The following is a 23,387-nucleotide window of genomic DNA, read 5'->3' on the forward strand; positions in this document are numbered from 1 at the left end:
TACGTATGTCTTTTTTTTTTTTTTTGTAAAAAACAGTGTCATAGATTTCACTTCTTCTATATAATTTCAATTTATAAGTTTTGATTGAAATTACCGGACGTGGTTTTAGGTTTTTTTTTTTTTTTTTTTAATTAATGTCTCAAACTCAATTAGTAGTGAGAGGAAAATCTATCAAATTATTGTACTTTTTTCTATTTATTATTGGACTTGATGTTATCATCTCCCCATGCACTTTGGGTTACAGTTAGTCATTCACTCATTCTGGAAGCAAAAGAGATGTTAAATTGTTGAAAACAAAAGTTGTTGAATATAAACAAAATAAACAAAAGTAAAAGTGTGGACACGTTGTGTTAATTACTTGTGTGGATAAACCTAGACGCATAAACTTTCAATTTTTTTTAAAACGATACTCCACAACGTTAAGAGAAGTAACTATCGTTTATTGGGTTATGAGTAATCAATCATAAGGAATAAAGTCGCTCAAATTGATAATAGATTTCGAAAAACAATTGTCAAAATGTTTCTGAACTTTATTTAGCCATTAAAAACAATCTTTTCCAACATTTATAAGCATAGCATTAACATACAAATATATTACACGAAAATTAGATACGATCGAACCCTAAACATGACAATATGGAAAACCACAATTTAATAATTAAGGTCCTGGGTCGAAGAATTCGTTATGAGATTATAATTAAGATATCGATAACAATTGTATTTTTTTACAGCATTTTCAACATCACGGTTAGCCACAACTGATGACTTAAAAAGTCTTAAATAGCAAAAAAAATCTCAGTTATAATAATATTGGTTATATAAAATATGGCCCCAAGCTGCTAGTCCGCTACCCCATAGAAGGATCAAGAACTCACGTTGTGACATACTTTAGCGACAGCACGAATTTTAAGCACCAGAAAACGTATTATTTCGTCACAACATATCATACAAACCATATATATATACACAGAAAGGAATCACCATATCCTGTGATGATGATCATTTATTGAAATTACAGAAACGCACGTCCACTATGGACAAGTACTTACATGTATTCATCTGCGATACATATACTTAATTAATAAGGCCAACGGCCCCTAATATTACCAGGACGAAAGTAGTTGCAAGTCACAAAGGTTCCACCATTGTCACACTTGACTTTGGCACACCCAACATACTCCGTGTTTCTCCACACAACTTGAGTATAATGTCCACACTGTTTTCCAGCACGACACGTGTTCGAACTGTAGAAGTAGTCAGGCTTCTCGTCGACCCACAATCTCACTGCGGCAGCTCCGGACATATCACCACTGCTCCATGCCAAGTTTTCACCGTAACGCCCGCCTGAGTCTGAGTGAACAAGACGACAGTCACCACGCCTTTTCTGAGCATATCGTCGGGCGTATTCCGCCACATCCGCATGCCATTTTATATGACGCACACCAACGTTGTCTCGAGCACGGTTGTGCACATCGAGGTAGTCTTGTGGCCGGTCTTGGGCTTTCATAGGAACTGCTGCAAAAGCTAGGACAAGAGCTACCACCACGAGTATTAGGGTTTGGGAAGAGTTAACCATCTTCATTTATTTTTCTTAGTTTCTCTATGAGTTTTTTTTTACTTTGTGTTGTGTATGATGGGTTCGAGACGTGGATTTATATAGAGTTTACGTTGTCAAATAAGTATTTTATTACGTACAAGTAATAACAGTTGCGATATATTTTTTTACCAACGTTAACGTACGAGCTAGTACTTGTAGCAATTGTTTTTTTTTTTATATATAAAAATCTCTTTTACCAAGTCAATTAGGCGAAGAGGTCAGCTGATAACCTTCAAATTGCCCCTTTGTAAATAAATTAAAAACAATGATTTTGACTGAAACAATTTTTTACAGTATAAAAATGAAAGACAATTTCTTCAAATCTTTCCATATACGTTTGTAGGCTTTTAGTTTATTATTATTCAGGAGAAAATTTGAAGAAGAAAAAAAAAACAAATCATTAGAATATACAATTCCGTTCCACATATTAACCTCTAAATAATATATATGTTTTATGATAGTTGATTGCTATGACTTTTACTAGGTCAGGTGAATGCATGGCGATGATATATTATGCCTTATTATATAAAATGGCATTTCATCGTGAAACTGGTGGTTCTTATCATGTGACCTGATGATCATATAGGATTTGATCGATTATCTTCTTTTTTAGAATCAAACCATTTGCCATTGTTTAGATTGGTCATATAGACATCAATGATGAGTAAGTATCTCTTCAAACAAAAATACATAATCTTTGATTCATCGTGCGCTGTATTCAAACTTTTAAACTCTATATATATATATATATCTGTAATTGTTAAGAGTACATCAAATACTAAAGATTACATCTCTATGAAACAAGGAAAAAAAATACTTTTATATACTTCCGAAAAACAAATTACAAAAAAAAACCGAATAATGGTTATATCATCGTACTACATAGAATCAAAATGGATGTGATTCATCGTACAAAATATATGGAATCCGATCTTGTCCAACATATCCCTATATTAGTAAAAGAGAAGTACAAAAAATGTTTCCGGATCGGGTCAATTTCAAAAAGTTACCCGAAATTTGTAATTGGATAGATTAATGGGTTTGGATACATACACCGGATACTTTCCAAATCTAATTTTAGGATTGTATTATTTCCATAACTAATTATAGAATTTACTAATATTTCTCTAAGTAATTAAATACAATCTATTTAAAAAATATTATTCTTCTTTCACTTTTATTTGATATTATTTTTAATTTATGATATTATACTATATAGTATACATATTTAATAAAATTTAACTTTTTTTTGCATATGTTTCAATTTGAATTTTTCAAAACAGACATATAATACTCAACTACACTCGGTTAAAATCATTATAAATATGACCAATATTAAATCATTGTTACATGAGCATATTTAAAATTTCAAATAGTTTCAAAATATTATAAATAAAAGGTTCAAATACATAAAACTTTTAGAATTTAAAATATGGAAATATTTTTTTGAAGACATAAATGTAATTTTCGAGATATAATTTTTATTGATAAAATATATTATATATCAAACTATGTTACGGGTTGGAATATAATGATAAAGCGAGTTACGAATAATGTTTTTTTACAAAATGAATTCTGTTACGAGTTGGACTTTCAAAAAATATATTGTAATATGTAATTTTACGTATATTCCTATTTTTACTAAAAAAATGGTCAAAATGAATAATTTATCGACAAATATTATTTCGTGCTGTTAAATTTTCACCGTGTTTTTAATTGTATAAAAACTCAGTATATGATTATTTACTCGCTCTTTCCTTTATTATTTTATTTAAACTTATTATACAAATATACGATTTACCGTAATCGACTGCACTCTAACAAAATTAAAATATAACATATTACAATCCGTTAAAATTATATATATGTAATTATTTCCTCCGCGATGTAGCGCGGGTCCGAACCTATTAGCTAGGTATAATCATATAAATACCGGATCTGGATCTAAGTATATCAGTTTTTGATAACACATTGTTATTTTGTTTTGTTCTGTACTCTAAAGATTATTCTAGTTTACTTAACATTTTACCAAAAAAAAAAGATTCTTGTAGTTTCTACAATATCAATGCTTTTAGCTAATGTTTTTTTTTTTTTGCGGATTCTGGAACCATATTGTTAGACACACGTACATATATTATAATATTTTTTTTTTTTTGGTACATAGTGGAGTTTTCACATACCCTGACGACGAGAAAGTGGACGTGAGATCGCTAAAAGAAATGCAAGGCCCACGAGTCTTAAAAACAAACGAAATGATTTTGCCGACCTAAAAAGTAACTCATAATGAAAGCTTTCTCTTCTTCATATAGTATGCACGTAACTACCAAAATATAGGGTGTGGAAAAAGATAAAATAGTTTTCTTGGTAATATATACTTTTTGATAATGATAATACATAAATACTGTGAAAAGGACACTACATCAGCCATTCATTCTAAGAAAAAAAAACAATAATAATAACAAATGTTACTAATATATACTCCATTACATATATAAAAGGAAGCTACTACTAGAAAACAGTTTCAGTTTTGACGACGACACACAAAAAGTGTTCTGGCGAAGATCCGTATCGGATCGAAATCATCTACGTAGCGGGAAACCACCCAGCTACTTAATTTTGCTGCGTCAGCATCAAAACAGTAATAAAAGAGACACGAAGCTTAAATTACATAAACACCCTTGCTCATCTAATAGTGCACCGGGTAACACATACGGGTTACTATTGTCATTTATGCATCTAATTGCCACGCCCTGTGTATATATCACCAGTGGGAATCTCCACCGCACGAGCTTCTGCTGTGTTTTCTTTTATCATCTCCGTAATTGCTTTGATTTCTCTGCCAACTTATATTGAAATACTCACAAAAGATTTTTTTTTTTTTTTTTGTTTCTCTTTCTTTTATCAGAAGAGATATTTTTCTGAAGCTTCAACTTTTATAGTCTCTTCTCTTTTGTGGTTAAAACTGATTACTAACTGAGACCGAGACGGTTCGTATTCTGTTTTTTTGAAGAAGAAAGTTTTTTTTTAATAATTGGAGCTGGAGAGAAGATGTCAAGTCTGTGAGTGAGCCTAGCCTAGGGGGTTTAAGTGTTTTTTCTGATTTCTTGAGCTTTTGGGTATTCTTAAATTGGAGATTTTTTGATGGGGATGGAGTCTCAATGTTGCGACCCAGACTTCTTTATGCGTGTAGCTGTGATTGCGTTTCTTGTCTTGTTCGCTGGACTCATGTCTGGTTTAACACTGGGTCTTATGTCTATGAGTCTCGTTGATCTTGAAGTTCTTGCTAAATCCGGTACACCCCAATATCGCAAATATGCTGGTAAAACACTTTTGTTCCCTCTTTTTGCTCCACTCTCTTTTCAAGTTTTCTTTCTACCGTTTTGTTGTTTCTCTCCCTAATTGCAAATTACACGTGTGTAATTAGAAGTGGCGAGGATCTTTTTTATTTATTTGCGATGTTCATATTCGAATTTGTTTATTAGTTATAGTTAGTTCATCGATTGGGCGTTTTGATTAACTTCCCAGAAGCATCTGTGTTTCAATTTAGGTAGAGTTTGGTTTCTGTAATATTCAGTTGCTGCGTGTGAATTCATTATACTGGTGAGTGCTGAAGATTTTGGTCTTATCCTAACTTTACTAATCAAGACTAGAATACCCTTTTTATCAGTTTTTTTTGTACAGAATCTCCAAACTTGATGAATTAATAGCTGTTTGTTATGTTATCGATGATTCAATTGTTTTTGTTGTGAGCAGTCTGCTTTGTTCCAGTGATTGCATTATCAAATTTGATCGAATTTCATGTCTTTTTAGGCTCTGTCTCTCTCTGTTAATGATGACCAGAGTTGTTTTTTTTTTTTTTTTTTTGTTTTCTGCAGCAAAGATATTGCCAGTGGTAAAGAATCAGCATCTATTGCTTGTCACTTTACTCATATGCAACGCAGCTGCTATGGAGGTAATGATTAAACTTCTCCCTTAGCCACTGTGATTCGTAGGTTTTGAGAATGTTGTTTGATATTAGTAATGATTTATCTTTTCAGACGCTTCCCATTTTTCTTGATGCTCTTGTGCCGGCATGGGGTGCCATTTTGATTTCAGTTACATTGATTCTTCTCTTTGGTGAGGTAAGATTAGCCTTTCCTGTTATATCCATTAGGGGAAAACAGTCTCTGAGCATTTTTAATCACTTTCATGTACATATCTGATTGTTGGCTTTGCTGCAATTGCAGATTATACCACAGTCAATCTGTTCACGTTATGGTTTAGCGATTGGTGCTACAGTGGCTCCGTTTGTCCGTGTCCTAGTCTTTGTTTGCTTACCAGTTGCATGGCCAATTAGCAAGGTAAGAACACTTGACCAATCTCTGCTGGAGTCAATGCCCCAAACCATCATGCTCTTTGTTTTAAAAAGTTTTGTTTCTCTTTCATTTATCCAGCTGCTGGACTTTCTATTGGGTCATCGTCGTGCAGCACTCTTTCGAAGAGCTGAGCTGAAAACACTTGTGGATTTTCATGGAAATGAGGTATGCATTGATCCCATCTTCAAGATTGAAAAGTTTTCCGCATTCCTTGTATCTATGTCATGTTGTTTAGTATTTTGTTTCTTTCAGGCTGGAAAGGGTGGAGAGCTGACTCATGATGAAACGACAATCATTGCAGGAGCTCTTGAACTGTCTGAGAAAATGGTCAAAGATGCAATGACACCAATATCTGATATCTTTGTGATTGATATCAATGCCAAACTAGACAGGTTTTGTTTTGTGATTTTTCTGAGAACCATCATATTAGAAGCACACTTGCCTAGAGTCTGTATTCTTCTTATTTCTAATTTTGTTTATTTTACTTCTTTGCTCTTTTGGTATAGAGATTTGATGAACTTGATTCTTGAGAAAGGGCATAGCAGAGTTCCAGTATACTATGAGCAACCAACTAACATCATCGGTCTTGTTCTGGTAACTCCCAGTCTCAGGCATTACTTCCACAATTTGACTCGGTTCTCGCTAAAGTCATGTTCACCAATAAGACGGATTCCAGATGACTATTCTGTTTGCAGTTCTAACCATTCATAACTAATATCGTCAGGTAAAGAACTTATTGACTATCAACCCAGATGAAGAAATACCTGTCAAGAATGTCACAATAAGACGGATTCCAAGGTGAAATTTCCGATTCTTAGCAATTTAAACCCGCTGAACGTGCTTCAAAAGCTGATTTCTTACTTTGTTTTAGAGTTCCAGAAATCTTGCCTTTATATGATATATTGAACGAATTCCAGAAAGGACTCAGCCACATGGCTGTTGTTGTGAGACAGTGCGACAAGATTCACCCATTACCTTCTAAAAATGGTAAACTGTTTCATTAGTCGACAAAACATTGCCTTGCTGAGTTTCAAGTTTTGAGCATCTTTGATTTGGGCTTTTAATAGGGAGTGTTAAGGAAGTCCGAGTGGATTTGGATAGTGAGGGAACTCCTACACCTCAGGAGAGAATGTTAAGGACAAAAAGATCGCTTCAAAAGTGGAAGAGCTTTCCTAATCGAGCAAGTTCGTTTAAAGGAGGGTCAAAGACCAAGAAATGGTCAAAAGACAATGATGCCGACATCCTGCAGTTGAATGGAAATCCGCTGCCTAAACTTGCTGAGGAAGAAGAAGCTGTCGGAATCATTACAATGGAGGATGTCATTGAAGAACTTCTGCAGGTTAGGAATCTTATATATAAGTTAGCTACCAAAAAATCATGTTTTACTGACTATTTATTCTTGGGCATGTGGTTGCAGGAAGAGATCTTTGACGAAACTGATCACCATTTTGAAGACTCCTGACACAGACACATTTGATGACCACTGAACTGGTTATGAATGTCGAAAACTTTAGTCTTTGTTTTCAACTTTCATACTTCCACTTGTCCGGCCAATGTGTATCATCAATATAGGCATGAACATCATCTTTGTCTATGGTTTCAAGATGATTTTTTCTTGCTATATATCATTAGTCTGTAAGAGATTTTAATTTTACTCTCCTTGCTTCAGTGGACCTTTACCAAATCCAAACCCCCTGGCTGCACCGAGAGTTGTCTCTGCTTACGACTTCGTACAAATTCTGACCTACTACGTTGGTTCATTCTCTGCCAGAGACCAACGTTGAACTGGTTGATCTCTTTTCTATGTTATTAAAGAACACATCTGTCTTCAACTTTTATCTTTATTTCCAACTTTCAAACTTTGTTACTTATGTACCAGAAAAGGCATGAATGGGAACTTCTTATATGGTTTCGAGACGTAATCGTTAATACTAGAATTAATAATATATGATCATATTAGTAAACACAACATCATTGCCGGTGTAAAGGCATTTTTTGTCTGGAAAAGATCTAGTCCCTACAATATTTCCTCTTCTTCCTATCCCTTTTCTTCTCTTTTGACTTGTGTTTCTTCTTATGCTCCTTTCTTTTCCTGTGAGCACGTTCGTGAACCTCCTCCTCAGAAGAATCCGTTCGGCATTTCAATAAAGGCGATCGCTCTGGCTTAGGTACTAGCTTCCGATCTCCTGTATCAGAAGTTCTTGAAAATTCTGCGACAGGAAGACAAGGGAATGTTTCATCCATCCTAGGACCAACAATGCCTCTGCCACGATTGACCCTATCATAAATGATAAACCAGAATCACAAGTTTTATGAACAAAAGCCGATCGCAGTTGGTTTCATAATAGTAAAGGATATAATGAGGCAGCATATACTATCTAGATTGAGTTAAAAGGAAATACCTTGACTGGCGAAAATTCTCACCGTTGACATCTCCTAAGCCTTCATCATTATCATTTTCCGATTGCCATCGTTTGTTTCTGTTCTGGCTTGATGGTGATGTCGATAAACTAGAAGTAACATTCTCATCAAGTGAAGTGCATCTCTTAACAAAACCTCTCCTATTGTTGTGCTCACTTTGACCACTGCTGCTCTCCTCTCTAGATTTTCGTTTGAGCCTCTCATCAAACTCAATCTCTTTACTCCGAAGATTCCACATCTCATTGGTTTCTAAAGCTTTGTTTGCTGTATGGCACAAAGAATACACAATTTTAGATCATAACGTACCACTGGAATCTCAAAACACATGTTTGAATATCAGAATACAAAGTTAAAGCTGCAGGCTAAACATCATAAACGATAAGGAAGCTCAACCCCAAGTAAGAATCTAAGCCTAAGAACTAGATTTGATTCCAAAAGAAGGCCAGGTCTAGGAGGAACAAAGATAATACCTTGCTGAACACCAAGAACAGTAGCGGTGAGAAATCTAGAGTTAGGTCGATGCCTTACATTAGGCTTCTCAAGATATGCTCGAACTCCATCTTTCTCAGCTTGTCTCCTCAATTCTGCTGCTTCTCTTAAGAGAATCGAAGCTATTCGATTTTCAGTTTCCAGATCCATCTAATTCCACGGTAAACCAAAAACAACAAAAAAGTATAAACCTTCAAAAAATCTCCAAATCAAAATCAATCTGGGCAGATCAAAAGATGGAACCGATATAACTTGATAGAATATCATAATTCCACAACTAAAAATACATTCGATAACCAAAAAGCTATCTTCTAAATCATTGCCTCCCAAACATAGAACTTCCACTAAATCAACGTTCTTTCAAGAACCCAATTGCTCGAGAAATGTGATCAAAGAGGAGATTAATTACCTAGAAATCGAATTTACTCAGATATCAAATAGCTGCTTCACGGAATCCTGCAATTCCTCGGCGTTTTCCCACAGACGCAGCAAAGTCGTCGTCCGAGCCAGATCAAATAAATTGAATCCCGAGGAATTTCATAGTAAACCGAACCGGGGAAAACCGGGTTGATTTGCTCTAGGACCAAACCGAAGAAGAACCCTAGTTTTACTTTTATCATCATCAGTAGACAGTCTCACCCACTCTCTCATGATTAAAACCCAAACAAAACACGTTTAGTTGACTCATTTGCTGCAATTTCTCCTGTGGAATCCTTGTGAGAAGCGGGAAAATGTCGTCGACCCAGCAGCTAGTTTCTTCGATGATCTCTTCTTCCTCATCCACTTTCTTAGCTCCTTCAAATTTTAGTCTCAGGTGCGTCTCGTTTTTTTTCTTCTCTTTACTCTCTGTTTATTGCTAATAGAAGGAATCTAGGAGTATGAAGACAAACTTTTTAGAAACTAATCGTTAGAAAGTAATCGTAGTTTCGTCTTTCACTCCTGCCGTATGGTTGCTTATCTTTTAAATTTTAGTCTTTTGGTTTTGCTAAATTGAAATAGTGCGAAAGTGAGTTTTTTTTTTTAAGCCATTGTTGGATGCTGTCGTTTGGAAAGACGACAGTGCATTTGCTTATGATGACAACACTATGATCATTGATATTGTGTGTTTTATCCATCTTCACAGTTTGGTTTATGCTTTGTGATCTTTCTTTTGCTTTCTCAGAACTCGAAATGCTTACTTACCCATGGCAAAACCGGTCAATACGTGCAAATGCGTTGCAACCCCGCAAGAAAAGATTGGTAATTCTTCGCGTTCCTGCTCTTTGAAACCATACTCTATGTTGCTTTTGCTGTAATGATTAGTAGGATAGTTAGTTTGTTAGTGATTTTTATCCTCTTTTTAGCTGTTCATCTGTTTCTCACAAATTTATCTCTTACATGTTTTGGTCTTTTTTATGTATGTAGAATATAAGACGAACGTGTCGCGGAATTCAAACATGTCCAAACTTCAGGCTGGATACTTATTCCCGGAGGTTTGTTACCTGTTACTGTCTTGGTAATACTATATAAGATTTGAAATATTTTCTACTGGGAATTTCTTAAGGAGTAGCCTTTACTCCATAGTAAATTTTAATCCATCAAACATAAGCATTGCTCCCTCTCTCAACAGAGAAAATTTTGGTACAAAGTTATCATCTTTTGAAAGCTTGCAGTGATCTGATATATGAATAAGCCATACCCATTGGATTACCTGTGTAGTAAGTTTAATATATCCTCATTGAATATGATGCTCCTCTTTTTGGAAAATGCAAACAGATTGCAAGGAGAAGGTCTGCACACTTGCTGAAATATCCAGATGCACAAATTATAAGTCTTGGAATAGGCGACACAACTGAGCCAATTCCAGAAGTCATCACTTCTGCAATAGCAAAGGTACCTCCTTATCTTAACATATTTTAAGTTGATTTAACTGTACTCCTAGTATGCATTATGGTTCATTTTGACCAAAAAGTACATTTTCATAATTTTCTGTTTGCCATATTTGGATTAGCCATAGAGAAATGATCCTGCGCTGAAAACTCTTAACAAAAATTGTTCTGGTAGGATAGTTTTTTAAAATTATAGTACTCAACCATGTAATTTCTAAAGAATAATTATGTTTTCTTCTATGGCAGAAAGCTCATGAGTTGTCCACAATAGAGGGATACAGTGGTTATGGTGCTGAACAAGGTGCAAAGGTCAGTGCACGTTTCATCCTTGTTGGTTGGTTCATTATGATATGCTTTTGCACGTCATTTTAATTTTATTTTTGATAGTCTTGAACTGCTACTGAATTCAAGAGATGGATTTAAACCTGTTTCATGTCTGAAAAATTCTTATAGATTCATTTGTTAAGCTGAAATGATTTATCTAAACTAAACCGTGCTTTCACACATTTGAACAGCCACTTAGAGCTGCTCTTGCAAAATCATTCTACAGCGGCCTTGGCATAGGGGATGATGACATTTTTGTTTCTGATGGAGCTAAATGTGATATCTCACGTCTCCAGGTTTGTTTTATTCCTGAATGTTCTTCCTCAATTGATACAAGATAAGGAAAGCTGAGCAGTTGTTTCTTGGATCCATTTCTTGCAGGTTATGTTTGGTTCCAATGTTACAGTTGCTGTTCAGGATCCTTCTTATCCGGTAATTAGGCAGATATAAAATGAAATTGCAGTTGTAGTCTTGTCGAATTTTGCTTCATATTAACTTTTAACTATGTTTAATCGTTTTTCTGGGGTAATACAGGCTTACGTTGACTCCAGTGTTATTATGGGTCAGACCGGACAATTTAACACTGATGTGCAAAAGTATGGAAACATTGAGTACATGAGATGCACTCCAGAGAATGGCTTCTTTCCCGACCTATCCACTGTTGGCAGGACGGATATAATCTTCTTCTGTTCCCCAAATAACCCTACCGGCGCTGCTGCCACGAGAGAGCAACTAAAGCAGTTAGTTGAATTTGCAAAGAAGAACGGATCCATAATAGTGTATGATTCCGCATATGCAATGTACATGTCTGATGATAATCCACGCTCCATTTTCGAAATCCCTGGAGCAGAGGAGGTAATATAGCGATTGATTATAACATTTAAAGTTTCATTCTTTTCAATCTTCATGGGCACAACCTCTTGCAGGTTGCTATGGAGACAGCTTCGTTCAGTAAATATGCCGGTTTCACTGGAGTTAGACTTGGTTGGACCGTCATCCCAAAGCAGCTACTCTATTCAGACGGCTTCCCAGTTGCAAAAGACTTCAATAGAATTGTCTGCACTTGCTTCAATGGTGCCTCCAATCTCTCTCAAGCTGGTGCTCTTGCTTGCCTTTCCCCAGAAGGACTTGAGGTAAGCTTATTAGCTAAAGAGAAATCTCAGAAACTTAAACCAGTTCACACGAGTTCATTTTTTTTTTAAAAACCATTGCAGGCAATGAACAAGGTGATTGGATTCTATAAAGAAAACACAAACATAATCATCGAGACATTCACGTCTCTCGGGTACGATGTATATGGAGGAAAGAATGCGCCTTACGTTTGGGTTCACTTCCCGAAGCAAAGCTCATGGGATGTGTTTGCTGAGATTCTGGAGAAGACTCATGTGGTTACAACTCCAGGAAGTGGGTTTGGACCAGGTGGTGAAGGGTTTGTTCGAGTTAGTGCCTTTGGTCACAGAGAGAACATCTTAGAGGCATGTCGAAGATTCAAGCAGCTTTATAAATGAAAAGCCTTGTTATCATCAACCTCTTTTATGACTCTTGATTTGGGTTCAAATAATGTCGTCTCGTCTCCTTTGTTTCTTGAAGTTGTAACAATTTTCTCCACAAAGACATCATATTGTTGACTGAGTGATCGAGACATAGTAGATGTTGAGACAAAAACAAAAAAAATCTAACCGATTTAGAAAGGTGTTTTCGTAATTTATTCTTACTGAGCACCATGTGTGAATAAATCACAAATACACGTGGCGTCTTATCGCATTCTCATCAATTGCAATTGCAACCGAACGAGAGAACTAGTTTTTGTTGAGCCTTTCAACAATGGCGATTCCTCAGACTAAAATGGAGCTTCGGCCTTTGGGGAACACAGGGCTTAAGGTCAGCGCCGTGGGTTTTGGCGCCTCTCCGCTCGGTAGTGTCTTCGGTCCTGTCGCCGAAGACGATGCCGTCGCCACCGTGCGCGAGGCTTTCCGACGCGGCATCAACTTCTTCGACACCTCACCGTAAACACTTACTTCTATCTGTTCTGTTGACGTTTTCAATCATCTTTCCAAACTAATTGCTGATTCTTTCCCTGAAATTTCTCGGATTCAGATTCAAAATTGATGATGTGAGAATTAGAACTGTAGTTAATTAATAGTGTTATAGCGGAATTTTCAACTGAGCGAGTCTCTAATGATATGTATTTTTTGGTGAAGTTCATATGTATCTGTATTTGCTTTTTTCTCTATTGTGAAGGTACTATGGAGCAACACTTTCTGAGAAAATGCTTGGTAAGGCACTGAAAGCTCTACAAGCCCCTAGAAGTGACTACATTGTGGCGACCAAATGTGGAAGATATGAAGAAGGTTTTGATTTCAGTCCTGAGAGAGTAAGAAAGAGCATCGATGAGAGCTTGGAGAGGCTTCAGCTTGATTATGTTGACATACTTCATTGCCATGACATTGAGTTCGGGTCTCTTGATCAGGTCCACCACATTCTCTCTCTTGGTTGATCACTTCCAGTTATTGTTTGTATCAATACCTTTACATATAACTGTTCTTTCGTTGCTGTCAGATTGTGAGTGAAACAATTCCTGCTCTTCAGAAACTGAAACAGGAGGGGAAGGCCAGGTTCATTGGTATCACTGGTCTTCCATTAAATATTTTCACTTATGTTCTTGATCGAGTGCCTCCAGGGGCTGTCGATGTGATATTATCATACTGTCACTACGGCGTCAATGATTCAACGTTGCTGGATTTACTACCTTACTTGAAGAGTAAAGGTGTGGGTGTGATAAGTGCTTCTCCATTGGCAATGGGTCTTCTCACAGAACAAGGTCCTCCTGAATGGCACCCTGCTTCCCCTGAGCTCAAGGTTTGGCATTTTTAAAATGATGTGATTCTTTTTTATAACCCTCGTACGGGAACATACGGTATAATAGGCCAGTGTTAGGACATTTTCACAAGCATAAACATGTCATCTTTGATAGGCTTAAATGCTATACTTTGAGACTCAGTTCCTCTGTTTCTTAACTTGGACTACATTGTGAATTATGATAAGTCTGCATAATGCGGATTAGAGAGAGTTCAGAAATTTCCTAATCGCATTAACATATTAGCTGGTCTTTGATAAAAGTATAAGTAGAGGATTTATGAGCAGAATGGTATGTGGTTTATTTGAGTTTGGGAAAGTAGGGAATGCTCTTGAGTTAATTTCTAGGTTTTGGACTGTTCAGTTTGTTCGAAATTTTACTTTTTGATTTAGTGAGAAAGAAAGGATGATCCTGATGTTTTTCTTAACAAATTGTTCTCACTTATGGAAATTCAAAACCCGTTGCTGCTTCTATTGTCTTGTGTAGTCTGCATGCAAAGCCGCAGTTGTTCACTGCAAATCAAAGGGTAAGAAGATCACAAAGTTAGCTCTGCAGTACAGTTTAGCAAACAAGGAGATTTCATCGGTGTTGGTTGGGATGAGCTCTGTCCCGCAGGTTATCAAGTTTCTGGTTTTCTGGTCTAAAAATTACCATAATTATTTGGAAATTGGAGTTAGATATGAAACAAGTTGTGGTTTCTGAATCAGGTAGAAGAAAACGTTGCAGCAGTTACAGAGCTTGAAGGTGTGGGAATGGATCAAGAAACACTGTCTGAGGTTGAAGCTATTCTCAAGCCTGTAAAGAATCTGACATGGCCAAGTGGAATCCATCAGAACTAAAACAGCGTTGTCATTATTTTTTACTGTGTAAGTTCGCGTTGATATGATTAATAAAGTATCGTAGCAAACAAAATTAGCCAGAACATCTTTGATGGAACCCATTATTATATAGATTACGTCACAGGGTGAGATTACGGAAGAAGTTACAGTATGCTTATATACAAACACAAAGGAGGAAACTACGAAAAATGCATAAAATGGAAAATCTCGTTCACAGGCAACTAAGTTCAATAGCTTCTTGGAACCTCTTGTCATACGTAGCGGGATCGCCGAATAGCCAAAGACTAAACTTCGAGCGACCAGAATTTTCGGACGAGTTTCTCGCAGGAAGAAGACATTCGACAATCTGCGGCGATGAAGGTTGGCCTTGTCCTTGCGGCTGCAGAGTATTGTTTCTTGTTACCTGCTGAATTAGAGGATAGGGGAGCATGAACATCGCAGCTGATGATGCCATTGATAAATATAAATTCTGTGTTAAACTCAGAGAAAAGCAGAAGAGGTTATGAGTGCAAATTGGATGAGACTGCATTAAGATTAGATGCGTATTAATAATATGACTGGAGAGGAGGATAAAGAATGAAGGGAGTAGGTGTGTGTTTCTTTGGGACCAAGGAAGGTTGAAACCAGAAGTTTCAGTCGTTTTCTATAAAACTATATCCAAATCACAACCAACCAATTCGTGACACGTTGACAACACTACTAATTTGCGCTGAAAACGATGGCTAACTTGTGCCGATGCTATCATAAGATAAAGAATGTGTGACGACGACGACAATACCGTGTGGTGCTGCCCTTGCCGCCTTGGGACTAAAACCGAAAACTACTACTACAATATCCAAATATTAATTAAAGACTTTTAACTGTATAATTTTAAATAAATCTGACTTAAGAAAAGATGAACCTTAAAATGGGTTAAACTAGATATATCGTGATAATAAAAGATTGTGAAAATGTTTATTTTGTAACAATCAATGGTGATCAACTAAACTTTTGCAGTAAGCCAAAATAAAACCGGTAAAATCATCAATAAGCATCATAACGCAACTCATCAAATTATAATTGAGGAAGATGCATGCATGGGTTTGAAAAGAAAAAAAAAAGTTAAATTCTTTCTATGGAGAAAACCATGTGTGTGAACATGTTTTGGAGGAATATTGCTGAATGTAAAAACCACTTTATAAAGAAGAGAAGAATAATCAAGTTAAGTTGTAAGTTGTAATATGAGATTCCAAAAGCAAACCCCACTTTGCTTCGCTCACCACCTCACCCATCGATGCTTCCACTCGCCTCTCGAATCTTCCACCGAAGTAGAGAGAGAGAGAGAGAGAGAGAGAGAGAGAGAGAGAGAGATTCCTACAACTTCTTTTTTGACAATTCCACCGTGGTAAGTGTGTACTTTTTCAAGATTTATTCCCAATGGCTCCACAATTTCTCACCCCAAACAAAAACTACATTACAGGCTACTTTTAATAAATTTTGTTATCTACACAAAGCTATTTGGCGAATATAAATACACGTCGTCAACAACTTGCGCTCTAAAGATTGCAAAAATCCGTGTTCTCTTTGTCTCTCTACTCTACTATTCTTATTTCATCTCTGCTTCTATATTTTTTTTAATAAGTTTTTGCTCTTCCAAAACCTAAAATAATATATAGTAGTTTTTAAGTTTTCTGGCCAAAGATATGAGCGATCCAAAGTATGCATATCCTTACCCGGCACATCCGCAAGGTCCACCACCGCAGTATTATCCGCAAGGTCCTCCGCCGCCGGTGGGAGTACCACCACAGTATTATCCTCCACCACCGCCCCCTCCACCACCAAAGCGAAAACCTGGTTTTCTTGAAGGACTGTAAGTATTTTACGTTTCATTAAAGATTAATTTAATTTTGTTTCTGTTATTAATTGTCGCATTAAGGAGTTTAGTTGATTAGCCTTGTCGGAAATAAGTTCAGATTAATTTGGAGTTTTAAAGATCTTTTTTTTGGAATTTACGAATGAATTACTATGTTTTGTTGATAGTAATATGTATCTGTGTGTTTCGGTTTGCAGATTAGCGGCTCTGTGTTGTTGCTGCTTGGTGGATGAATGTTGCTGTGACCCGACCATTATATGCATTGATTAATTTTAAGAATGTTTTATAAAAATCACTCTACTATGTCTTTCTAATTCATTACGGACCTTGTGATATGGGGTTTAATTATGTAATAATTGTTGCAATTCCTGTGACCTACTTTACTTTCTTTCTTCTTGTCTCTCTCTTTAGGCTTAGGCTTGTCTCTTATCTACTATAATGTATCACAAATTTCTGCAGTTCATGAATAAATTAGTAAAGACCATACAATTCATATAATATCTGATTTCTGATTTGTTATAGACAAAGAAAATATGTTTTGTGGGAAACTTCAAAATTCAACTCAAACAAACATGGATCTGTGACGGTGCTCGATACGTGGTACTAGACTACTAGGTGGATATGCATGCGTTTTATCCAAATCAGGAAAAGTGGGAAATGACGTGTCCACTTCTGAACCAAAGAGTATGCAAAACGTCTCTTTAGACAGTAGACAATACAACAGATCGGATTTTTGTCCGAATTGTTTTTACAGAAGCGACAAAGCAAGCGAGTATCAAAGCTTTTAAAAATTGGGTTCGAATTGTGCAAGTGCGCTGATCCAAACAAAATGAATAATAACTCTTAACCAGCGCTATTTTGAAAATCTATGATTCAAAGTGAAGAGACTACAACTTGTAAGGTCATGTCGATATAAAACTTTGATGATCCACATAAAAGAAAGAAAGAAGAAAATAGGTCATGTGGACCGATAAGGTAATACAACTTATTTAGTAAAGAAATCGGAGTGAAAGAGTTTGCTTCCCGTTATTGTTGCAGGGAGCATTTGAAACAGATAATAAAACTAATTATATATCACCTTTCACTCCTTTATCAGTTAACCAATGCAGACTCCAAAACCCACACTGCCAGTTTTCCTATATAGATCCTTCATTTGACCAACATATATAAATTTAACACCAAAACCTCAAGAGAGCCATTAAATGAATGAAATGCGTTATCACAGTCGAGAGATATTCGATATTTGGATCATGTTAGTATCCGTATCCGTTTTGGTGTTGATCTCCTCCTCTTCTCGATCTTCTTGTTGTACTGGCAGACGCTGAGTATGAACTGCTTGTTGAATACTTTGAAGATGTCAGTAACTCCTGATGTTTTGACATTCCCGCCGACACCGAATCTGCTTCCAGAGGCAACTCATCTAGTGTCTGTTTAACCCGCAAAAACCATATCGTTATACAAACATCAAACACGAATTTCTTGAGAGGACCAGTTTTAAGTTTTTTTTTTTTGCTGAAATGAAGGATGTCATAGACACTTGAATGTAGATAATTAGTTTTGGCTCGAGAACATACCCTGTAAGCTTGCTGAAGAACGTGGAGAGTCTCCTGGGTGCGTTTCCGTTTACCTGCTATCTCTTCTGGCTCTTGCAACATTTCTTCAAACAAGTTCTCCCTGCGCCAGATGACACAACAAGTCAGTTCTAAGAGACTAATCAAAACACAGATGTGAGGAAAAAAATAACACATGCATCACCTGTAGAGCTTCTTGATGAAGACGTTATGCAGCTCACGTTTCGTGTGGTTTACCTGAAGCATTATAAAGAAATAGTATCAGCATCTCCAGAGTTCTGTTACTTTAAGCTAACCACAAGGTAATGTTGCACAAAAGTCAACTAACTGCTTTTCGTTTTAACTTTTTCAAAGAGAGATGATGAAAAAGGAATCAAATATCAAGGTGCTGACATATTGTACAAGTCTAAAATACTGAAAACACTTTGACAAAGTGATGAGAGTACTTGCCAGGAAATGCATGATTGCTTTTGGTACCGAATCCTCAATATTCTTCCTTACAATGTCATAGTATGATTTCAGTAACAGCTTTGTTATCTGAATCTCAACTGCTTCCTGTTCTGAGTGGGTCTCCGACGGCCTTAAGACAGCTGGGGGCTTTAGAAAGCAAAACAAATAGTATAAGTTGAATAGAAAAGCATGTATTGGCAAATATGAATCATCTACGACAGCACAGGAGACACACACCTCCTTTAGATAGATCATTGATAAGTTCTGAGACATATCCTCAACAGCTTCACTGTATGGTTTGTTTAATAAGTTATCTTTAGTAACTGCTCGAGTATCACCCCCTCGGAAAATTGAGGGAATGCCCCACCTTGTATCACTCGCATTTGCTATCATGTATCAATAAAACCACAATTAAAATCTACCCAGAATTATAAGCGATTAGCGTATCGAGACAATATATGTGTCCAAGGAGTTTCTGAAACATAACAAGAGATTCATTACACGACGGAAAACCTTACCAGCTGGTGCAGCTTTTTCAGCATCTGCAGATACAACTACCTAGGAACAAGTCAGGAGTTTAGTGTCAAATATTCACTCTTTTACTTGGAAATGACTAATTTGCTCATGGGTCTTAAGGGGACAGCCCACAGTGCACGATGATATACAGAATTAACTATACATCATTTGAATGACATACCTGATCAGCAACAATTCCATTAGCTTGCCTGCCGAGAAAAGATCTAGATTTCACTTGACTAGCGGAAGAAGATGTTCTATCAGGCTCCACTGTTTCCTGCTATATCAACTTGAATGTATAAGAAACACTGCAGAGCAAATAAAAACCAAAACCAATTTCAGTGTATCTGCTCAGAGTACTTCATACTTTTGGTCGTGCCACAGGATGGGGAATCCTCGAAGACTTCACGTGTTGCATTGCAACTTCCACAGCCTTGGTTCCACCAATAAAATTTGGATGTGAGGTGTTTATGTAATCCATCTGCAAACGGCATTCAAGAAATTAACACCACCATTGAAGCAATCATGACTGAAAAATGTTTCCTAATCAACCAACATGAGAAAATATCAGTCTAGGCTTCCGTATACTCGAAACAAAAACTCAACTGAAAAATTGATCTTGGGCTAATGAAATAAATATCGTAAGGATTTTCAATTCATGATACAAACCTCCATATCAATAATATCCCCGATCATTGCTTCTGAGGGTTCAAGACCTTCCCGTAGGAAATCCCCAATAACCTCATCCATGCGCTTTCTCAGGACTGGAAATCGCTGTAACTCATTCATCATACATCTATGGCTAATCTGTAGAGACAATTAAATTTATGAAGAAAATGAAATTATAATTATAATTTATCAACAACAAACCCAAAAAAAACCTCACCTTTATTAGCTCATCAAAAATGAACCTAGCGCACTGAAGGCTAGGATCTAACAAACGAGATATCTGCCTCCTAACAAGAACTTCAAAGGGTACCTATGCAAAATAGAATAAAATCAAGATACTGTAATTAGAAATTTTGGGACGTGCATAAGGTAGGGAAAAATAGGTATGCTTAAAGCCCTGACAACCAGAGTGACTTCCACACATGCTGAAACATGTAAAAAAACCTACATCTGGTACAAATAATGCGGATCTCGGCCCAGTTGCATTCTGAATTGCTGTCCGAATATCATCATCTGTCAAGTCTTCGCATGGATCAACCTCCTGAAGAGGCAATGCGAAGAAAGTCAATCAGTCTAAATTTATAGGAGTCTACTTTATCTAGCTCGGACAACATACACCGATCACATAAAGAAAAAGGTCAGTATCAAGCAGACAAGGAAAAGAGGAAGTAACTGTTCAGATACTCGAAAATAAAAATGACAATTCAACATTGTAGGGACTCAACGTTTATACAAACTGGGAACAAGTACGCTCTAGAAAGCATTTGGTAGCAAAAATGCAATGCCACAAAGAGCTTAGAGTCAGATATATAATACATTACTTCCATGTGGATGTATCACTAGCCTAAACTCAGTAAACGTTTCCATAAAATGTCATTCACACATGTAAACTTTCTCTATTGATATTAATGAAATGAATCTTGAGCATCAAAGATCATAAGTGTATCAATAAAAGTAAGGGAAAGCATTGGCTAGTTAAGAAAGGGAATTTATAACTCCTGTTCAAGCTCAAGGAATGTCAAAACGAACCTCCAAACTCTTAACAAAGATTGACTGGAAAATATAGTGAATTCTTGCTCCTCCAGAGAGCTCAGACGTGGACATTTCTTCACTTTTCCCTTCCAGCAATGAAGAGTACGCTGTTTAAAAAAGGTTATCCATGAGACTCACTATTAATCATAGAAACATATACCAGATATCCAAAGTTTCAACTAAAACATCGGCTTCAGCTATTACCTTCACAGTATTTAGAAAGAAAGTTGAGGAGAAGAGCTCCTTGACCAGCCTAAAAATTTCAAGGACAGTAAAGATCCACAGAATACGATAAGTTTGACTTACGGAAGATTAAAAATAAAATAAAAACCTCAAAGAGATGAAACGATAAATTTGACTAATTGGACAGTAAAATACACACCCTGGATTCTGTTATTTCACCATAGCTTTGATGCTCCTTAGCTGTAGCAACCAAAGCATTACTTATACGTGACTTCAAATCCGGAAGCAGAACCTTGATATGTTGAACGAGGATCTAGAAAAAATGCAACAGAAAGGCTAGCATCTATTATACATGTTCTGATAGAATAAGTACCAATGCCAGGTATGAAATCTACGACATGATATCAACATTCCAACATCATCCCATCTTAGATATTTCAACATAGAAAAAGTGTCTCCCTTATGCCTTACTAAACAAAGGCTCAAACTGCAAAAAAAATACCTGATTTAACTTCTTTGCTAGCTGAGGGATACCCACACGATCGGCAAGACCATGGTAAGCCTGTATAGGAACCAAAAAAGTTGTTATAATCAGTAAAGTAGCAAGAATATCAGAAAGGGATCAGCAAAATGATGCTATCATACTGGACGACTCCGGAAGAATTTCTCCTCTGCTACAAGTGCTTCCTTGATTGTGCGGTTGAGCAGTATGTCCTGTTAATAAAATATAAAGATTAAAGAACACTTTTACACTGTAGATATAGACACCAGAAAAGCTAGGAAAAAAAAACTATCACCATAACACTGAAATGATGATATTAGAAAAAAAAAAATTAAGCACAGAAGTATAAGTAAGTTAACACAAGTCACATAAAAGAAGAGCCACACTAGGCAAAACAAATTAATAAGGTAATAGTTGGAGCAAGCACGGGTAAAAGGTTTACCTCCTGGCAACGATTTACAACTCCCACATATCCAAGTCGAAGAGGAACAACATTTCCAAGTAGGAGATTTCGAGCATCAGTACCTTTGTCCATAATATCCAACTGAAAACATGATAAAAGATAAAGTAAAACACATGATAAATAGGGATGCCTATCTTTTTGGCCAAAGTACAATGACACTAAACAAATGATGGACTGGGAATAGTCACCTTTGTGATTACACCTATCGTTCTATGACCTGGAGAGAGTAAAGATTCACAACCGGTGGACGATGAGTAATTTCAAAACAACCCATAAAAAAATCAATAATTCTTTCTCATTGGACGTGTTAACAGGACTTACCATCAGGATCTGCATTGCTAGCAATTTGAAGGGCATCAGAGTTTGCTAAATCGGTATTTGCAGGGGTAACAGCCAATATCAAGCAAGTATCTAACTTGATGTATGACAAGATCATGGTTCTTATACGTGCCTCAATGTCGGATGGCTGGTCACCGACTGGGACCTTGGTAATACCAGGCAAATCCACAAGCGTGATATCCAACACATTAGGTGAATGAATTGTAAGACGAATCTGTTTGTCTGCTACATTTTTGTTCCCTCCTACTAATCTATTCGTCTCAGCCTACAAAGATGTTGAATTCATACATTAAAAGCATCAAAGTCAATGCGTCCAAGCAAGCAGCTAAGAAAAGGAAGAAACTTAGAAAACAACTGGGCAAAAGGGTATTAAACGAAGCAGAGAAATTAAGCAAAGGGAGAAAATAGAAAACCTCAATTTCTCGACGAATCTCAGAAAAATCATAGATACGAGTGTTTTCAGGAAGGTGACGAAACTCCCCCCACTCGTCGTCGGATCCGCCATTAGAGCGGCTTTTAGTCTGGACGAGCTGGAGAACAAGAGGACGACGGGTGCAGATATCATTTCCCCGGGGGAGAAAGTCACGGCCGACGAGTGCTTCAAGGACGCTAGACTTGCCACTGCTCTGGCTTCCAACGACAGCAACCTGAGGAAGCGCGATCGAAGACTGGCTTCCGAGCTGAGCAAATATGTCCTGTAGCTTGTTAACAATCGGAATCACGGAAGATCCCAACGGTGCGGCCTTGGCGGTGGTGGAAGAAGGCGTAGAAGGAGGAGGCGTAGACGGAGGAGTCTCACCGGTAACTTGTTCAATAGCCATCGGTGGGGATCGGATTAAAATGAATCAAAGGGCTAAGGTTTTGGCAAATTTGGGTAGAGAGAGTTCGTGCACCAGAGAAGAAACTGGAAAGAGAAGGTCAAAAATTTTATACTCTCAGATTTTTTCGTGCTCAACTCTATCGCACAGAAGACACACACAGGGCTAACTTCTTCGTCTTTTTTATATTTTTTCTGTATTTATTTAATTATAAGAAGAATGAAATTTTCTTTTTTACTTGC

The 23,387-nt window shown here is 36.8% G+C and overlaps 8 protein-coding genes across 11 annotated transcripts; 4 read left to right on the plus strand and 4 right to left on the minus strand.

Annotated features, from left to right (window-relative positions):
- Positions 1-883: 883 nt before the first annotated feature.
- On the minus strand, positions 884-1,620 carry LOC17880059 (pathogenesis-related protein 1). Its single transcript, XM_006286041.2, has one exon. It carries the CDS (start codon positions 1,580-1,582, stop codon positions 1,079-1,081), a length of 504 nt encoding a protein of 167 aa, XP_006286103.1. The 5' UTR covers positions 1,583-1,620; the 3' UTR covers positions 884-1,078.
- A 2,769-nt stretch (positions 1,621-4,389) lies between these two features.
- On the plus strand, positions 4,390-7,813 carry LOC17880640 (DUF21 domain-containing protein At4g33700). 2 transcript variants are annotated; one of them, XM_006283735.2, is made up of 11 exons: positions 4,399-4,916; positions 5,473-5,549; positions 5,635-5,718; positions 5,824-5,937; positions 6,031-6,117; positions 6,205-6,344; positions 6,459-6,546; positions 6,677-6,750; positions 6,824-6,939; positions 7,020-7,291; positions 7,370-7,813. In XM_006283735.2, the coding sequence occupies exons 1-11, from the start codon at positions 4,739-4,741 to the stop codon at positions 7,412-7,414; spliced, it is 1,275 nt and encodes a 424-aa protein (XP_006283797.1). In that variant the 5' UTR covers positions 4,399-4,738; the 3' UTR covers positions 7,415-7,813. The 2 variants fall into 2 exon arrangements, with proteins under 2 accessions (XP_023634735.1, XP_006283797.1); XM_023778967.1 differs by lacking the exons at positions 7,020-7,291; positions 7,370-7,813 and having other exon boundaries at positions 4,390-4,916; positions 6,832-6,934.
- A 43-nt stretch (positions 7,814-7,856) lies between these two features.
- LOC17878224 lies at positions 7,857-9,378 on the minus strand. The gene is made up of 4 exons (XM_006285723.2): positions 9,272-9,378; positions 8,844-9,012; positions 8,355-8,637; positions 7,857-8,230 (listed from the first exon to the last, which is right to left on the minus strand). Exons 2-4 carry the CDS (start codon positions 9,010-9,012, stop codon positions 7,963-7,965), a joined length of 720 nt encoding a protein of 239 aa, XP_006285785.1. The 5' UTR covers positions 9,272-9,378; the 3' UTR covers positions 7,857-7,962.
- Positions 9,379-9,493: 115 nt separating this feature from the next.
- Positions 9,494-12,762, plus strand: LOC17878288 (LL-diaminopimelate aminotransferase, chloroplastic). The gene is made up of 10 exons (XM_006285478.2): positions 9,494-9,676; positions 10,025-10,101; positions 10,267-10,334; positions 10,618-10,734; positions 10,977-11,039; positions 11,246-11,350; positions 11,436-11,486; positions 11,589-11,909; positions 11,981-12,187; positions 12,269-12,762. The coding sequence occupies exons 1-10, from the start codon at positions 9,594-9,596 to the stop codon at positions 12,560-12,562; spliced, it is 1,386 nt and encodes a 461-aa protein (XP_006285540.1). The 5' UTR covers positions 9,494-9,593; the 3' UTR covers positions 12,563-12,762.
- A 77-nt stretch (positions 12,763-12,839) lies between these two features.
- Positions 12,840-14,871, plus strand: LOC17878442 (L-galactose dehydrogenase). The gene is made up of 5 exons (XM_006284051.2): positions 12,840-13,060; positions 13,296-13,524; positions 13,614-13,913; positions 14,398-14,526; positions 14,619-14,871. The coding sequence occupies exons 1-5, from the start codon at positions 12,879-12,881 to the stop codon at positions 14,748-14,750; spliced, it is 972 nt and encodes a 323-aa protein (XP_006284113.1). The 5' UTR covers positions 12,840-12,878; the 3' UTR covers positions 14,751-14,871.
- Positions 14,838-15,645, minus strand: LOC17880567. Its single transcript, XM_023778968.1, has one exon. The coding sequence runs from the start codon at positions 15,277-15,279 to the stop codon at positions 14,962-14,964; it is 318 nt and encodes a 105-aa protein (XP_023634736.1). The 5' UTR covers positions 15,280-15,645; the 3' UTR covers positions 14,838-14,961.
- A 405-nt stretch (positions 15,646-16,050) lies between these two features.
- LOC17879165 (cysteine-rich and transmembrane domain-containing protein WIH2) lies at positions 16,051-17,100 on the plus strand. 2 transcript variants are annotated; one of them, XR_002832967.1, is made up of 3 exons: positions 16,052-16,134; positions 16,210-16,599; positions 16,800-17,100. XR_002832967.1 is itself a non-coding variant. In XM_006284807.2 (2 exons), the coding sequence occupies exons 1-2, from the start codon at positions 16,433-16,435 to the stop codon at positions 16,870-16,872; spliced, it is 240 nt and encodes a 79-aa protein (XP_006284869.1). In that variant the 5' UTR covers positions 16,051-16,432; the 3' UTR covers positions 16,873-17,100. The 2 variants fall into 2 exon arrangements, 1 of the variants encoding a protein (XP_006284869.1); XM_006284807.2 differs by having other exon boundaries at positions 16,051-16,599.
- A 385-nt stretch (positions 17,101-17,485) lies between these two features.
- LOC17879921 (dynamin-related protein 3A) lies at positions 17,486-23,316 on the minus strand. Of its 2 annotated transcripts, none has more exons than XM_006283073.2 (20): positions 22,741-23,316; positions 22,310-22,592; positions 22,177-22,205; positions 21,968-22,069; positions 21,669-21,737; positions 21,526-21,585; positions 21,223-21,336; positions 21,045-21,093; positions 20,838-20,947; positions 20,257-20,349; positions 20,026-20,118; positions 19,809-19,946; positions 19,507-19,620; positions 19,321-19,416; positions 19,142-19,181; positions 18,861-19,009; positions 18,624-18,770; positions 18,358-18,410; positions 18,177-18,276; positions 17,486-18,029 (listed from the first exon to the last, which is right to left on the minus strand). In XM_006283073.2, the coding sequence occupies exons 1-20, from the start codon at positions 23,146-23,148 to the stop codon at positions 17,856-17,858; spliced, it is 2,421 nt and encodes an 806-aa protein (XP_006283135.1). In that variant the 5' UTR covers positions 23,149-23,316; the 3' UTR covers positions 17,486-17,855. The 2 variants fall into 2 exon arrangements, with proteins under 2 accessions (XP_006283135.1, XP_023634640.1); XM_023778872.1 differs by having other exon boundaries at positions 19,321-19,419.
- Positions 23,317-23,387: the final 71 nt, after the last annotated feature.

Source organism: Capsella rubella, unplaced genomic scaffold (assembly GCF_000375325.1).
Source record: "Capsella rubella cultivar Monte Gargano unplaced genomic scaffold, Caprub1_0 scaffold_7, whole genome shotgun sequence".
Lineage (NCBI taxonomy): Eukaryota > Viridiplantae > Streptophyta > Magnoliopsida > Brassicales > Brassicaceae > Capsella > Capsella rubella.

Bases quoted from the DNA above. Each gene is read 5' to 3' on its own strand.
- LOC17879165 (XM_006284807.2), top strand. From the start codon at position 16,433: ATGAGCGATCCAAAGTATGCATATCCTTACCCGGCACATCCGCAAGGT. The intron at 16,600-16,799 runs GTAAGTATTTTA...TTCGGTTTGCAG, and splicing joins CCTGGTTTTCTTGAAGGACT to ATTAGCGGCTCTGTGTTGTT.
- LOC17879921 (XM_023778872.1), bottom strand. From the start codon at position 23,148: ATGGCTATTGAACAAGTTACCGGTGAGACTCCTCCGTCTACGCCTCCT. The intron at 21,586-21,668 runs GTATGATAGCAT...GTTCCTATACAG, and splicing joins AATTCTTCCGGAGTCGTCCA to GCTTACCATGGTCTTGCCGA. The intron at 19,947-20,025 runs GTGAGGTTTTTT...TTGTCTCTACAG, and splicing joins TTTTTGATGAGCTAATAAAG to ATTAGCCATAGATGTATGAT.
- LOC17880059 (XM_006286041.2), bottom strand. From the start codon at position 1,582: ATGAAGATGGTTAACTCTTCCCAAACCCTAATACTCGTGGTGGTAGCT.
- LOC17878288 (XM_006285478.2), top strand. From the start codon at position 9,594: ATGTCGTCGACCCAGCAGCTAGTTTCTTCGATGATCTCTTCTTCCTCA. The intron at 10,102-10,266 runs GTAATTCTTCGC...TTATGTATGTAG, and splicing joins AACCCCGCAAGAAAAGATTG to AATATAAGACGAACGTGTCG. The intron at 11,351-11,435 runs GTTTGTTTTATT...CATTTCTTGCAG, and splicing joins GTGATATCTCACGTCTCCAG to GTTATGTTTGGTTCCAATGT.
- LOC17880567 (XM_023778968.1), bottom strand. From the start codon at position 15,279: ATGCAGTCTCATCCAATTTGCACTCATAACCTCTTCTGCTTTTCTCTG.
- LOC17878442 (XM_006284051.2), top strand. From the start codon at position 12,879: ATGGCGATTCCTCAGACTAAAATGGAGCTTCGGCCTTTGGGGAACACA. The intron at 13,061-13,295 runs GTAAACACTTAC...TCTATTGTGAAG, and splicing joins AACTTCTTCGACACCTCACC to GTACTATGGAGCAACACTTT. The intron at 14,527-14,618 runs GTTATCAAGTTT...TTTCTGAATCAG, and splicing joins GGATGAGCTCTGTCCCGCAG to GTAGAAGAAAACGTTGCAGC.
- LOC17878224 (XM_006285723.2), bottom strand. From the start codon at position 9,012: ATGGATCTGGAAACTGAAAATCGAATAGCTTCGATTCTCTTAAGAGAA. The intron at 8,638-8,843 runs GTATTATCTTTG...TGTGCCATACAG, and splicing joins TGTTCTTGGTGTTCAGCAAG to CAAACAAAGCTTTAGAAACC. The intron at 8,231-8,354 runs GTATTTCCTTTT...CATTTATGATAG, and splicing joins GAGAATTTTCGCCAGTCAAG to GGTCAATCGTGGCAGAGGCA.
- LOC17880640 (XM_006283735.2), top strand. From the start codon at position 4,739: ATGGGGATGGAGTCTCAATGTTGCGACCCAGACTTCTTTATGCGTGTA. The intron at 5,719-5,823 runs GTAAGATTAGCC...CTGCAATTGCAG, and splicing joins TGATTCTTCTCTTTGGTGAG to ATTATACCACAGTCAATCTG. The intron at 7,292-7,369 runs GTTAGGAATCTT...ATGTGGTTGCAG, and splicing joins TCATTGAAGAACTTCTGCAG to GAAGAGATCTTTGACGAAAC.